The following is a 14,374-nucleotide window of genomic DNA, read 5'->3' on the forward strand; positions in this document are numbered from 1 at the left end:
CATTACCATCTTACAAAAAACTAGTTTTCCCAGTACAAAGTTCATTTTTTTAAATAGTTGCATTGAAAACGTAAATAAAATTAAGACTTAAAAGCGAGTTAAAATAAATACAAATCTATTTACCATTTAAAATTACTCTTTATATGGAATGAGTGAGAACTTACCAGTATGTGATTTAAATTCACTACAAAATTCGATAACGTTATAATTAAACAGTTATGTGAAACGTCGTAACGTCACGATCGTTTCGAAGCCAATGGCCAGAGTGAAGTGACTGCCTAGTAAGCAACTGAATAATAAAATTCGACTTAAGTAATTGATAGTCGAGTTTGGTGTGAGGCTATTATTTTACATATTATTATAAAAAGAAACTCTCGACAGATATCACAGATTACTGTATCGTTTGGCTACGTGGTAATAGGTGGTATAAATAATTATTAGTATTATCGATTCCTAAAGGTTTATTTGATTTTCACTAACAAAAGTATATATTAACATATAAGTTAAATAGATCCTTACTTTTATAGTAGCACCGATGTTCAACAAGTTAAAAGTTCAATTTATTTTTTTCTGTAATCTAAACAAATATTTTTTGCTAATCGAAGCTTTCTTCTATTTGCTGTCCTTGAAAATTATGGATATATTGAGAGTTGACTTGTGACGTTTGAAATTTGATCAGAGCTGCCAAATAAAAAAACGTTAAAAAACTATTACAACGTTAAAATCAACAATATTACTGTATTAAAAAAAAAACAAATTACTACAAGGAATATTTTTTTTATTCCGCAATAAACAATAAAAAGATTTAAATCTAAGTTCATAGCTCAGATTTATGTATCTACATACCGGTTAATTGGGGTGAATAGAAATCGCGGGGTAGATAAACTCACAAGGGATGTATGGGAAAATTGTTGTTCAGGGTTGACACAACCTATGTTCCACTGTTATCTCGACTCAATTTCACTCAATCTCAACATGTAAATTTTCAAATTAATCTTAAAACACCATTTCCTAATATATATTATATTAAAGTGATAAGATTATTTATCTTTCGTTTTATGAGCCTATTGTACAGATATATTAATTAATATGCATATTTTTATGTCGCATGGTTCATCTATCGAAGCCTTCTTCGATAGATGATTAAGGATTATATTACATTAGGCTATAATCAATAGGAGTCGGAGTAATAACTTTATAAATTTAAATAAATATTTTTTTCTCCTCGAGTAGGGATCGAACCCACAACCAGTCAATTTTACAGTTACACTTTGTGCCCCTGCGCTACGACTGACCTCAGTATGATAAGGCTTCGTTATAATAAGTAATTTATTCATAGAAACTATTTTTATCTACATTATATAGATTTGTAGTTTCAATCGCATACTGATATATCTTGATTTCGCAGCCCTAGTCGTTTGGCGTACTACGTCTACGCCTTGTTTTACGATACCCTTTCTATTTGTCAATAAAAAATATATTTTCATAATAAATAAAATAAGTACTTTAAAATCAAACGATAAATAATATATGTAACTATTAAAAATAAAGAAACTTCATTTAATTTTCTTATAATTAAATTGACTTAGGTGACTGTGCAATTGTTATAACAATTTTTAAAATTAAATAATTTATATAGTATGTATGCGTGTAACGAACTTGGAAATTGATTAACTAAGCTTTTCAAACATTGAATTGTAATATAATTTGTATTTGTGAACTTTGCGTATAAGTGCAATAACGTAAACTATGAGAAGATTATTAATGAAATTAGCAATAGCATTTTAATCGAAATGGTGATTCAAAAGAATAATGGTAGTGTAGACGCTAATAAAAACGTAGCAGTATTGGAAAATACCAACGGTTCATGGAACTTTCAGTCACCAGCCAAAATTATTAATATTCGTACAGGAACTCCAGTAAATATGCAAACGGTAAGTAAAATATGTTAGTTATTATTGTTAGTACCAGTGAGATTCATGTTTTCATTCACAGTTTTGGTAAATTTATTTATATATGTGATTGTTCAGAAACAGCCTATTACTCGTCAAATAGCCATTAGTACACTCGCTGCTATGCATAGAAGATTTAGTCTACCTGGTCCTGTGCAGCCGCATTCAAGACCTATTGCTGAATTTCGAGCAAGTGCCAATAAATCTCTAGATATGCTACGCCAAACTATACAATCTGCAGTTACTCGAGAAATTGATCAAGTTATCAAAAAATACTTAGAAGTAAGTTATTATTTTTCTTAATTTAAGAGTACATATTTGTAGTAAATTGGCTATGAATATAAAAATTTGAACATGATTAAATTTAAATGTAAATACCTCATTCATGAATGAGATATTTACACTCATGAGTGCAGTTAGATAAATTTGAAATGAAATTTATCTAAATGTAACTTTAAATTTAGATAAGATTGTTTAAAATTAAAATTCTAGTTTCAAGTAAAAAGTTATAGTAATGCATCATAAATATTATCAATTCAGCTGGAAAATTATGTATTGATCCCATTTGAAATGCAAGAATATTAAGTGTATTATCATATTTTCATTTAAAGATTATTATAATGAAAGTATTTTAAATTTATATTATAAAATATATATAAAATAGTATATCTGTGTTGAGGCCATAGAGTCCAATTATAAAATAAGTGCAAAGTTGTAAGTTCAATATTTACTAGGGGGAATGAATTATTTTTATCTCCTTGCTTTGGTAACATAAAGTGCAGTATTGTGTTTATCACTCAACACACAATATTTCAAACTTGAAATTAGAGACCAGGGACTACACTACACTAGTCTTCTCGGCCTTACCTTGTAATACATGATAAAGCATAAAACCCAAAAAATATATACCTATTTATGTATGATATAGAATAATTATAAATCTGAATTGAATGCAATGATTAAATTCTTTAAATTTTCCCACTTTTATTCTTCAAATTTAAATTTTACTTGTTGTTGAACAAAGCTCTTCAAGTTTAAATAACTTAGCTGCTTGTTTATTTTTTCATCTTTTACTTATTTTAATTTTTTATTTACATGTTTCAAAAATGCTTTTCAAAATCTCTGCATAATATAGTTTATTATAAACTAATTTATTATTATTATTTTTACAGAAATTCTTTGTTCCTGCCGTCAACAATATTAGATTAAATTTAGGAGATGAATCTGTAAGTGAAGATCAGGTATGTAGAATAATTAAATCAATTATTACTCTATATATTCAATAAGTAAGCAATAAACATTTACTTACATGTCAATGAAATGAATAATTACTTTTTTATATTGTCTTATTGTTCATTTGGGAATATTTGGGAATATTTTTTTTTGTAAATTTACATAACATCTTCCTTAAACAAACAACTTAGACCAATACTCATCTATAACAGTTAACAAAACTTATCACAACTTAGAAGAGCATGCAGCTTAAAAAACCCTTTAAAATGTGCTTTAACATTATTAGCCTTTCCATTGACTCAAAATTTGAAAATATTCTACTAATACAGGTTTTAAAGTAGGTTCTAAAAATGCATTAATATTAGTTTAATATCCACCAAGTTCTTTAAGTAAACTATAAAAAGATTTTGCTCTTACACTATGTACAAATTAAATTAAAATTATAGTTTAAGACCATTTTTTTAATTCATTTGAATTTAGTGCTGGTAGAAGGAGGAGCTGGGACAATAGAAACAAGTATTAATACATATTTAAAAGGCCCAGGTAAAACTTCACTTGAGTTTCAATTCTTAGGTACTGCCCTCAGCCCCTTAACACTGACATACCTATATAATTATATAGCATTCCATATTCTAAATAGTAAAGTATAGCTAAACAAAAATTCTAGGTCCGTGCAGTTTGCCGTGCAATGTTGGATGCAACCAGGCTGCTGTACTCCACGCCACCACGTGTAGTACCGGCAACTTTTGAAACAAGTGATGTTGAAACAGACAATAAATTGACTAAAGATTCGGTAAGTCTTAATTTGAGCACTACTTATATACATATATTTGATTCATAGGAAGACTAAAGACATTTAATTATTAAAAAACAAGAGACCAAGAATTTTAAATAAACTGTTATTTATATTTTACACTAGCGGACGCGCGCAGCTTCGTCTGCGTGTTGCTTAGGGGCGAATTCTAATAAACCATGAAACACGTGTTCAATGAAATATTTTTAAGAGGCCAAGTTTCGATTTTTATAAAAATCGGTGACGATTTAAAGATTTTTCCATACTGATTTTCAACCCCTTATTTGCACCCCTAGAGAGAGAATTCTAGAAAACGAAACGAACGAAACACGTATTCAATTAAATACTTTTAAAAATCTAAATTTCAAATTTTATAAAAATCGGTGCCCATTTAAATTTTTTTCCATACAAACTTTGAACCCTTATTTCACCCCTTTACGGTTAACATTTTTTAAAATCCCTTCTTAGTGGATGTCCAGATTACGAAAGTAAACTTCTGTCCAAATTTTACGTTTCTACCATCAGCGGTTACGGCTGTGCGTGCGTCTTACCTCAGTCAGTGAGGACAAGTCCTTTTATATATATAGACTAGCGGACGCGCGCAGCTTCGCTCGCTTATTTAGGAGTGAATTCTAATAAACCACGACACATATGTTCAATGAAACATTTTTAAGAGTTCAAATTTAAAATTTTATAATAATCGGTGGCGTTTTTAAGATTTTTCCATAAATATCTTTCAACCCCTTATTTGCACCCTTAGGAGGTGTATTCTAAAAAAACACGAAACACGTGTTCAATTAAATACTTTTAAAAATCTAAATTTCAAATTTTATAAAAATCGGCGCCGATTTAATTTTTTTTCCATACAAACTTTCAACCCCTATTTCACCCCTTTAAGGTTAAAATTTATCAAAATCCCTTCTTAGTGGATGTCCAGATTACGAAAGTAAACATCTGTCCAAATTTCACGTTTCTGTCATCAGCGGTTACGGCTGTGCGTGCATCTTACCTCAGTCAGTGAGGACAAGTCCTTTTATATATATAAATTATACAATTTTTTTGGAAAACCAATTTTTCAAAAAAAAATGTTAATGTAATAGAATATGGCAGGGGCATTTATCAATAGAACCCAAAACATTATTTATTTTTATTTTTTTCTGTGTTTGTGCATTCTAATCAGGAATGACTTATCCGATTTGAATGCTAATTTTATGTTACAGAATTCATCATTGAATAAAAGAAAGGAAACAGAGATGGACACAGATCTTACAAAAGTAAAAAAGATTAAGCAAGAGGACAATGATAGCAGGTCATCGTCACCAGCGCCAGGATTGCGTGATCCGGAGAAATGGAACCCGGCGAGACTGACACAAGATACACTGTTTATAATGGGATCTCATGCTCACAAAGTAAGAATGAAAGCTGCATGCTGCACCTATTTTGCATTTAGAAATGCGAAATCTCAAAGTTACTAAAGCAAGGAAGTGAAAATATTAAGTAATTCATTCACCTTACTCATTCAGTCACTTGATGACTATGATGGATAACTTATATTGAGGAGATATCTCTGCCAGAAACCCATGAATGTGTGAGATGTTAAGAGAATTGATAATATATAAATATATTGTATAAATTATAAACACACATTTTTTTGTATGTTTGTACGTTTCTGTATTGAACTCTGTTGTTTATAATTTTTTTTTTGGATGTAGGTGCTAGGACTAGGTAACTCCCGTGGTCGGTTATACACAAGACATGCTGGGCTGCTCCGCTACCCTGCCGATAGTGCAGATAAGGAGTGGATAGCTAATCATAACCTCGCCAATGCTGTTGGAGGCAAAACTTACATTATGGTAATATTTATTTGCATGGAGATATTCAATTTGTGTATAATAGTTTAAGTAGATTTTTTTAAATTTGTGTATTTAGTTTAGAGTAAACTGTCATAAGATTGTGTTATGAATTTGTGTTAAAAATTCTCTACATTCAAATTAAACATATTAAACGCATATTTATGTTTTCACAGTAAAATATGACTTTTTGCTGTGAAAGTGATATTTTATAATTTAATATTTATTTAAGAAACTTAAAACAATAAGACACTTCATTCCCATTTCTATTTCTTTGCTCTGGTCTGGAGGGAAAGCGCGGCGTTGAGTTCCGCCACTCAGCACTAGGTTCCCTATGCCTACCCGGCTGTGTGCGGGATACAACGTGAAGCTTATTTTTTTATAAAACAATAAAAAATGTTTTATATTTTTTTATATGTTTTACAGGTGTTAGAGGATATTGAAGAGCTTGCATCAAGTGATGCCTACAAACATAGTTCACTCCCATTATTAGGAGAACTTACTGGATTCAAAGTGCCACCATTCATTCTACGAAAGATTAAAGCTTATGCATTAAAAAGAGCACTTAGTGGAGACCTAACCAACGCTGACAGTCCCCAACCGTCGACAAGCAGTTCACAAGAAGATAAATTCAAAATCGACGACATTAAACTAGAAGTACATGATGATTTTGATTCAGCAAATTTCAATGCAAGTCAATATATGACTAATACAGACAATTCTAGAGCATTCTCTGAAGTTCCAATGGACAAAGAGGATTTTGCCGATATAAAAGTAGAGGATATGGATGATATAAAAGTGGATGGAATCAAAATGGAAGATCTGGATGAAATCAAAGTAGATGGTCTCAAAGTGTGTGATTTAGATGTTAGTGTTAAGATTGAGAATATAGATGAAATTGATATGGATGAAATCAAAGTGGAGGATATAAAATTGGAAAATGATGATTTCGATCTTTGTAAGGCAGATGATGATCAAAGTCTTGATGGCTTGTTAGAATCTGATATAGAGTTTTTGAGTCGCAATTTGGGTAATATTGAAAGTGACGCAGATGCTAGGAAAACTATTGAGAAGTTGACTGGAGCGAATCCAGATACTATTACTCTAGTTGGCGATGAATTTGATTTGGGCACCACTCTCAATACTAGTAATGTAAGTATCTTTTATAGTTTATTAGCCACCCATAAGTGGCTTTGCCCGCTTAGACTTATTATTATATTGAAGCCAATGCACAAAATCTGTACATAAAGTGTTATTCCACAATAACACTTGCTATATAAATAGTGTAAAAAAACATAATAATAATAATAAAATATAAAAATATTCGTAAAATCTCTATAAATATTTAAAAAAATACTTACAGTTATATTTCTCCTTCGCACTAAATTTTCGCGTTCAACTTGAGATGGATTTGTTACTAAACTATTCAAAATTTTGCTCTGGAGCAATCGTTAATATAATCAACATCATAATTCATTAATTTCGTACGGCAAATGTACCGATAACCTATGACTTTAAGATACGCCATTTCTGCACTATAAATGTTATTGTATGTGAATAACAATAATATTTATTAGGCCGCTGTTGCGCATAAATAGGGCCACAAATGTGTTATTGTAAATGCGATGGTTATGGGCTTAATTCCCATTTGGGGTAATGAATTTTTATTTATTAATATTTTAATTTCTTCGCTCTGGTACGAAGTCAATGCATGGTGTTGAACTCTGCCATGCAATACTCTTAAAATTTGACAGATAGTGGGAAACGGAGTATGTTAACAACTATGTTATACTTCACTCTGGAAATAATATATACACTATGTATTACATTAGTATTGTTTATATAAGTCCTTGAATCTTGTTTTGTGACAAATTCCATAATGTATCATCATTTTATCTTGAATTTTGTATCCCCAGTCATTAAGTTTTAAATTGTCATATTTCATTCTCTGTAGTGGTGATTAGTGAAATAATTTAAATGTTATAGATATTTGATTTTCACTCAAAGAAACTATTAATTTCATTTTGTTATAAGTGCGGAACGAAGTGTCTTAACACATGGTATTTTCTGTCTCACCTGCTAAATGTTTATATGGTAAAAATCTAAGAAAAAAATGATAATAACTGATATTATTTGTTTACATTCTCAGTTCACAAGCAACACAACAAAGTGTATAACAGTAGCGTCTACCACCAGTGGCATGGTCCACAGCGTGCCGGTCACCCACCTCGCGCCGCGTATCACCGGCAGCACCGTCCACTACTACACCAGCAAGGCCCCTGCGCCCCGCTCCGTGCAGCACGTGCCGCAGGCAACGGTCACCATACAAAGTATACCGGGTTCCAATTCGCATATGATACGTAGGTGAGTTGAGATGTTTTTTGGACTGTATTTGTAGTGTTAGAGTAAGAAGTACACTGGGAATTCGCATGTTGATTGGTAGGTGAATGTTCATTGTGTTAAACCAGTTAAGTATTGAGAAATTTACAATTTTATTTTAAATGTAAACATTCACAACGCAACACAGCTGTGCAATGCCCAGTCACTCTTTTTATTTATTTACATTAGTAATTACTAATTACTAACAGTTGAAATCTAAAGTTTGCAAATGTTTCTCTAAGATAATAAAAAATGTGTATACACTACTGCAATCTCTTATGCTATATTGATTTGATGATCATTTCTTATTTGGGTATGAGCCTTTGCACTCTGTAAAAATCTTCAAATAAATATACATCAGGCAAATAGAACAAACATACTACAATATATCAAAATAAAGCCTAATTCTAATTTATATAGTTTTCTTTCCAAAGAGCGCTTGGATACCACCTAAGAGGCGTGGCTTGGAATTTTTATATGAAATTTCAACATTTTCATATATAAAATGCCTTTGTCAATATATTGTGTATTTTATACCTAGTATTTTCGTGAGGCGATTTACTTGCAGCTTACAAATAATATATAAAACTTATAAAAAAACTGCTTAAAAGTTGTAATAGGAGATCGATTTAAGTGAGTCTCAAAGTCAATGTGCAGTTATTCAAAACCTAAATTATCAATTTTTTTTGTTACAGCATACCAATTAACACAAAATCTGGTACAATCAGCACAGTAATGTCTCAAGGCACGGCCAGTATCATCGGTTTCGGCACACGAACCTCCACCGCCATCATGGCGACTCCTCAGTATGTCAATGTCACATCTAAATCATTCCCCACAGGAAACATCCTACATAATGCTATAGTTTCAAAAAATATTATCAATCGCTCTCCCTCAGCCGTGTCCTTCAATGTGGCTGTACGACCTTCGCATACACAGAAAAATGTTGATTACGACGCTATTTCTACAACGAAAGATATGATAGACAATGCATGTAATTCATCTGTTATGCTGAAAAAGGTTCTAACACTAGGCAGTACAGGAACTAAGTCTTTTATGATGCATAATACTCAAAAAGTACTGTCGACTGGCTTCGCTAACGGCGTAACACCGCCTCCGAACGTTACTATAGTCAGCTCTGGTTCAAATGGTATTATAAATAACCCAAATTTGATTCCTACGTCGGGAAATTTGAGCGCAACTCACGCTACTCTGTCCGCTCTGTTAGCTTCCAACGCGGAAAATGCACAGACTAAAAATAATTAATCGATTTTTTAAATAATCAATATTATTTATACTTTTTTTTATCGAGTATTTAGGTAGTGTGAACTAGGGGGTTGCACAAATTGTAGTATTTTTCAATAATAATATTTACTATTTGACTTTTAAAATTTTATCAAAAGTCATAAATATGTGGTTTTTTTTTAAACAATATCGTTTATTATTGTATTATTCACATTCTAATAATATATTCACATTAAAATATGTTGTTGTTATATCAATGAGAATGCTGAAAACGACAAAAAAATTGCTACCTCTATAGCCTTATTTAATTTTTTTTTTTTTAGTACCCCTAGTTGACACTATTTATAATAGCTATATTAATTTTTACCTTTTGGTTAAATCGTTTTATTACATTACCAATCCCAATTATAGGGACATTTTGATTTTATAGATAAATATTGTGTTGACAAGTATTTTATTATTAAGGATTTATATAGTTTTGTTTTAAATTAAAAAAAGGAAGTGATATTTAATTGCATTTACCAGTAATGAAAAATCTCAAGTGAATCATTCTATCTACCTCTTAAGTTACCTGATTTACTAGTTTATAATGCTTAAGGTGTTTAGCGTCAAAATGTAGGTGATCAAAATGATCAATGTCTAAAAGTACAGTATTATAGGTTAACATATACACAGAAAAAAATGTCAATTTAATTGAATTTTTAACAGTACATAATTGCCATGATAAGAATATAGATAAAAATAATATTTAGTTCTTTATAACTGTCATATAAATAAATATTCACAGATTATTGCTATATTTCATCTGCAATTTTTTAAAGAATGTACTGTATACAATACATTATTCCTAATCCTATATTTTAAGCTTTATGAATGTTCTTAAATATAATATTGTACAATTGAAGTGGGTGATTTAAATCGATTAATTGTATTTCTTAGTAAAGAAATATGTAATCCTTACTTTGTTCAATATTTAAATTATATAATATCGAAACGAAATATTCGTTTCGATTCTCGTTAATATTCTTAATCGCCCACATCTATTTAAATATAATTGCATAATTAATCGTTATCAAGTAAGTAATTATAGATTATTGGCATGTTTTCAAACCCCAAGGTTGTCGGTCACACGTCTTTATTACAAAAACCATATAAATAGATTGTATATTTTATAATATATAATAAGCATGTTTTATGCGAAGTATGCAATTTTTTAGGACTGCTTTTTTACTTTTATAAGGAAATTTGACTTATTTTCAAGCTATTTGAAATGAATTTTCAAGAGCTATTTTATTCGGTTATGTATGCTGAATGGTTTACAAATGGTCTTTTTATTATTCAAATATTGCTCTATTTAAAATGTAATAATGTATTAGATGCTTCGGCCAAAATTAGAATTATCGATATATCAGATTAATGGGGCTACCCTCAATAAACAGCTAAAAATTTATGAAATTATATATTTTCAAAAGAAATCTTTAATCAAATAATTATATTAAGTCAAATAACCGTTGTGCGCTCTGTGCTTATAATTTTTTTGTTTATATAGCGCCTAACTGCTTTTTGTGGCAATATTTTTAGCTTACAGCAATTTTACGCTTTAAGTTATTTAACGAAAAGACTGCTTATTTATTTAGCTTTATAATGTGCAATTGATGCTTGTTTATTATTTATTTATTTTAAATTATGGCTTTGACTTATTGGTTTTGGGCCATTTCAGCTTAGCTTTAAATATTTTTATTAGAACGGTATCAGAAAGTACAAAAAGACATAAGTGTTTTGCGTTTCATGTCTTAATTGATGAGCGTGATTGATGTCCACAGAATGTATTAAAATTATGATTACCTTTAAATAATCATAAGATTCCAATTTATACACTGTCTTACACTTTACAACAGTAACAACAACATTTTTATAACGATAGAGCAAAAAACAAGAAAAACCACCAGCCATAAGAAATTAATTCGATTATTTGAAATATCTGATAATCTTTATAGAACATAGCTTAAATATTATGTAACAATGGCGTTTTAGCGTTTCAACTTTATTAAAAAAAGTATAATATATATTTCCGCAAGTGGGATTTGCTTTAATAAATTATCACGCTCAGTCAAGCTCTCTTTAAATAAGTCATCACGATTTAAGACATGATAATTATTATGACGAAAAATCCATGTCACTTCTAGAAGTAATTTTGAAAATTATACCACTTGATTGGTAATGGTAGAATGTAGTCCATTATTATAGCTATTGATGTAACAAATTGTTGTTTGTGGTAGTAAGCTTTTGTCTTTGGTATTATCGCTTGTTGTAAACGGGGCTTTAGAACGCTTGAAATGTAATGTGGTTTGTTGTACTCGTAGTTTCTTATTACATTAATGGTTGTGACTTTTGAAGACTATTTTTTTAGAACTACATTTCTATTTTGGGAACTGTTTTTAATTAATTCTTATAAGTATTAAGCGTTTTTATTTAAATTACTTGTTAATTATATTTCTTAAGTATTAAATCTTTAGCCTACAGATAGCTAATACCCAGAAATCAATGTTTACAATCATGTATATTTTAGTTTTAAATTATTTGCCGTGGCAATCTATAAACAATGGGTTACTCTCCTCTTTAATGTAACATGCAAATTGATATTTGACACTTATCAATTATAGACATAGAGTCACAATAATTGCAAGTGTTGCTAAAAAAAAAACTATAATATTGCATTTACAATAATAATATATACATCAAAGATATAAACACAATTAAAAATTCATTATTAATAACACTTAGCAGTGTGATACTTATTTCAATAACTATATAAATATTCTGTTTTAAATTTTTTTTAGAAGAATTTTTATATTTTGATACCAAATTTGATTATATAAGGACACTTCTCTAGTATTTCCTATTATGTATATTGCATTGTTTATTCTCGAATATTTTTCTATGTTTTGTGTTTCTTATATGTTAATTTATATAATCAATTGACTATGTTTTATTCTATTAAGATATTGTGGCTGTGTAATAAATTATAAGATGATTGAATCAACACGTGTTAGTATTATTTCTTATTATTAGTTATATATTTATGTCCGGTCTATATTAGGCATAAAAAAAATAAAATAAAAAGTAAAGTTTTGTAAGTACAAAGTCAAGTCCTGATTTCACAAACGTAATTTAACAAATATAAGAATAGAACTAATTTTCCTATGCTTATGATCTCGTATCTTGTTCTCGTTCCGTCTTGACTTTTTTTCAATTTCCAAAAAATAGATTATTAATGTGATATTTATATGCAATTGACATAGTGTGTAGTTTTTTTAATTTACCGATGTAAATTAAAAAAATAAATAAACGATTCTAATTGTAGAGCAAAACATTTAGATAATATAGTTTAAAAATAGAATTGTTTATTTATACCTATAAATAAAAATAGATTATACAAAGTAATTAATCGAGAGATTCTTAATTTACTCTTTGAAGTTGTTCAAATAAACTTGACCAACTGTTATCTTTATGAATCTTTTATTATCATTATGTGGAAACGACGCGGCTATGAACGGTGGGAGAAACAACAACTGTGCTTTGGTTTGTTAAATACAGTTATGCCAGAACACTAATTAAACATTTATCTATTGAAAATCTTGGTCGTAGTATACTTAATTAATTATGTAAAAATTGTTTCTAACACTTCAAGATAAACCGCAATGCTTGTAGTTAGTTACTAGTTAGTCACTTATTGTGCTATTAAAAATAATAATCAAAATAGATTTTATATAGATACTAGCGGACCCGGACGCGGCTACGTCTGCTTGAAATATAAGAATATAATTTCTATAGAAATATAATTACAATCTAGATGAAATGCTAAAAGTGACTATTATATTTATTTTCATAAGGATGAATATCAAAATGACGCGGTAACGAACGCGGTCGCGTAGCGACTACGGTTGTTATTAACATGGCAGAATAAATTGCATGTCAAATTAGAAAGTATTTTAATTTATTAGTATATATGTGTAATGTAATATTATATAGCCTATAGCACTTCTGAAGAATGCAGCTTTCATACAAAACAAAAACAAAGTAAATCGATCCAGTAGATCCAGAGATCTTAGCGTTCAAACAAACAAACAAACAAACTCTTCCGCTGTATTATATTAGTATAGATTTGTACGTGAAACAGTTTTCATAATTACCTTTAATTGGCATTCGAGTAGGGCGCGAAGTAGAAGAAAGTCATTCGAGAACTTCCACCACAAATGTAATTTAAAGTCGACAATACTACTGTCGATTTTTGATAATTATATGTTTGTAGATAGGCTTATTAAACACCGATAAACTGGATTATATTATTCACTTAAGATATATTGGGAATTTTATATTGAATCTCCATCAATCTTCCATCTCTTATATTAATCAGTTTTAACAAACGTATAAAAATTTCGACGTATGGCTCACTGGTTAAAGGGCTGTAATAAGAACTGTTTCAAATTTCGTAACATATTTTTTTTATACGTTTCTTGAAAAACAGATCTGCTTTGAAAGGAAAAAAAAGGATATTCATTGTGAAAAAAGTGACCGAATATATTTATAAAGATTTTTATATTTTGGAATCTTTGTACAAAAGAAAGCGTTAACCAAATACGCTTTTAGTTTTAATTTTGCTATCTGTATCTGTTGGATCGGAATGAACGTGTTTATAACGATTTTTTATAGTTATCTATTTTAAGTTTATACGTTTTAAAACAGTTACGAGATAATGTGATTATTATTGAGTGATTTGTTTCGGTCAAATGGTAAGGAAGTTTTATGTCCCCATAACAAGGAATTATTTTAACGAAATAATTAAATAGTCTTAGATTTGTTTAAAAGTGAATTTACATAATAAAAGCACAATCTCTTACGCTGCAAACGTTTATGGTATC

The 14,374-nt window shown here is 29.5% G+C and overlaps 1 protein-coding gene across 1 annotated transcript; it reads left to right on the forward strand.

The window, feature by feature from the left end:
- Positions 1 to 1,677: 1,677 nt before the first annotated feature.
- LOC146527802 (uncharacterized) lies at positions 1,678 to 12,495 on the forward strand. The gene is made up of 9 exons (XM_085205003.1): positions 1,678 to 1,934; positions 2,031 to 2,234; positions 3,125 to 3,193; positions 3,853 to 3,978; positions 5,199 to 5,387; positions 5,691 to 5,831; positions 6,255 to 6,980; positions 7,978 to 8,192; positions 8,903 to 12,495. Exons 1-9 carry the CDS (start codon positions 1,794 to 1,796, stop codon positions 9,471 to 9,473), a joined length of 2,382 nt encoding a protein of 793 aa, XP_085061129.1. The 5' UTR covers positions 1,678 to 1,793; the 3' UTR covers positions 9,474 to 12,495.
- Positions 12,496 to 14,374: the final 1,879 nt, after the last annotated feature.

This window comes from Heliconius melpomene, chromosome 20, assembly GCF_056956725.1.
Source record: "Heliconius melpomene rosina isolate 202511_hmr_F chromosome 20, ASM5695672v1, whole genome shotgun sequence".
NCBI lineage: Eukaryota > Metazoa > Arthropoda > Insecta > Lepidoptera > Nymphalidae > Heliconius > Heliconius melpomene.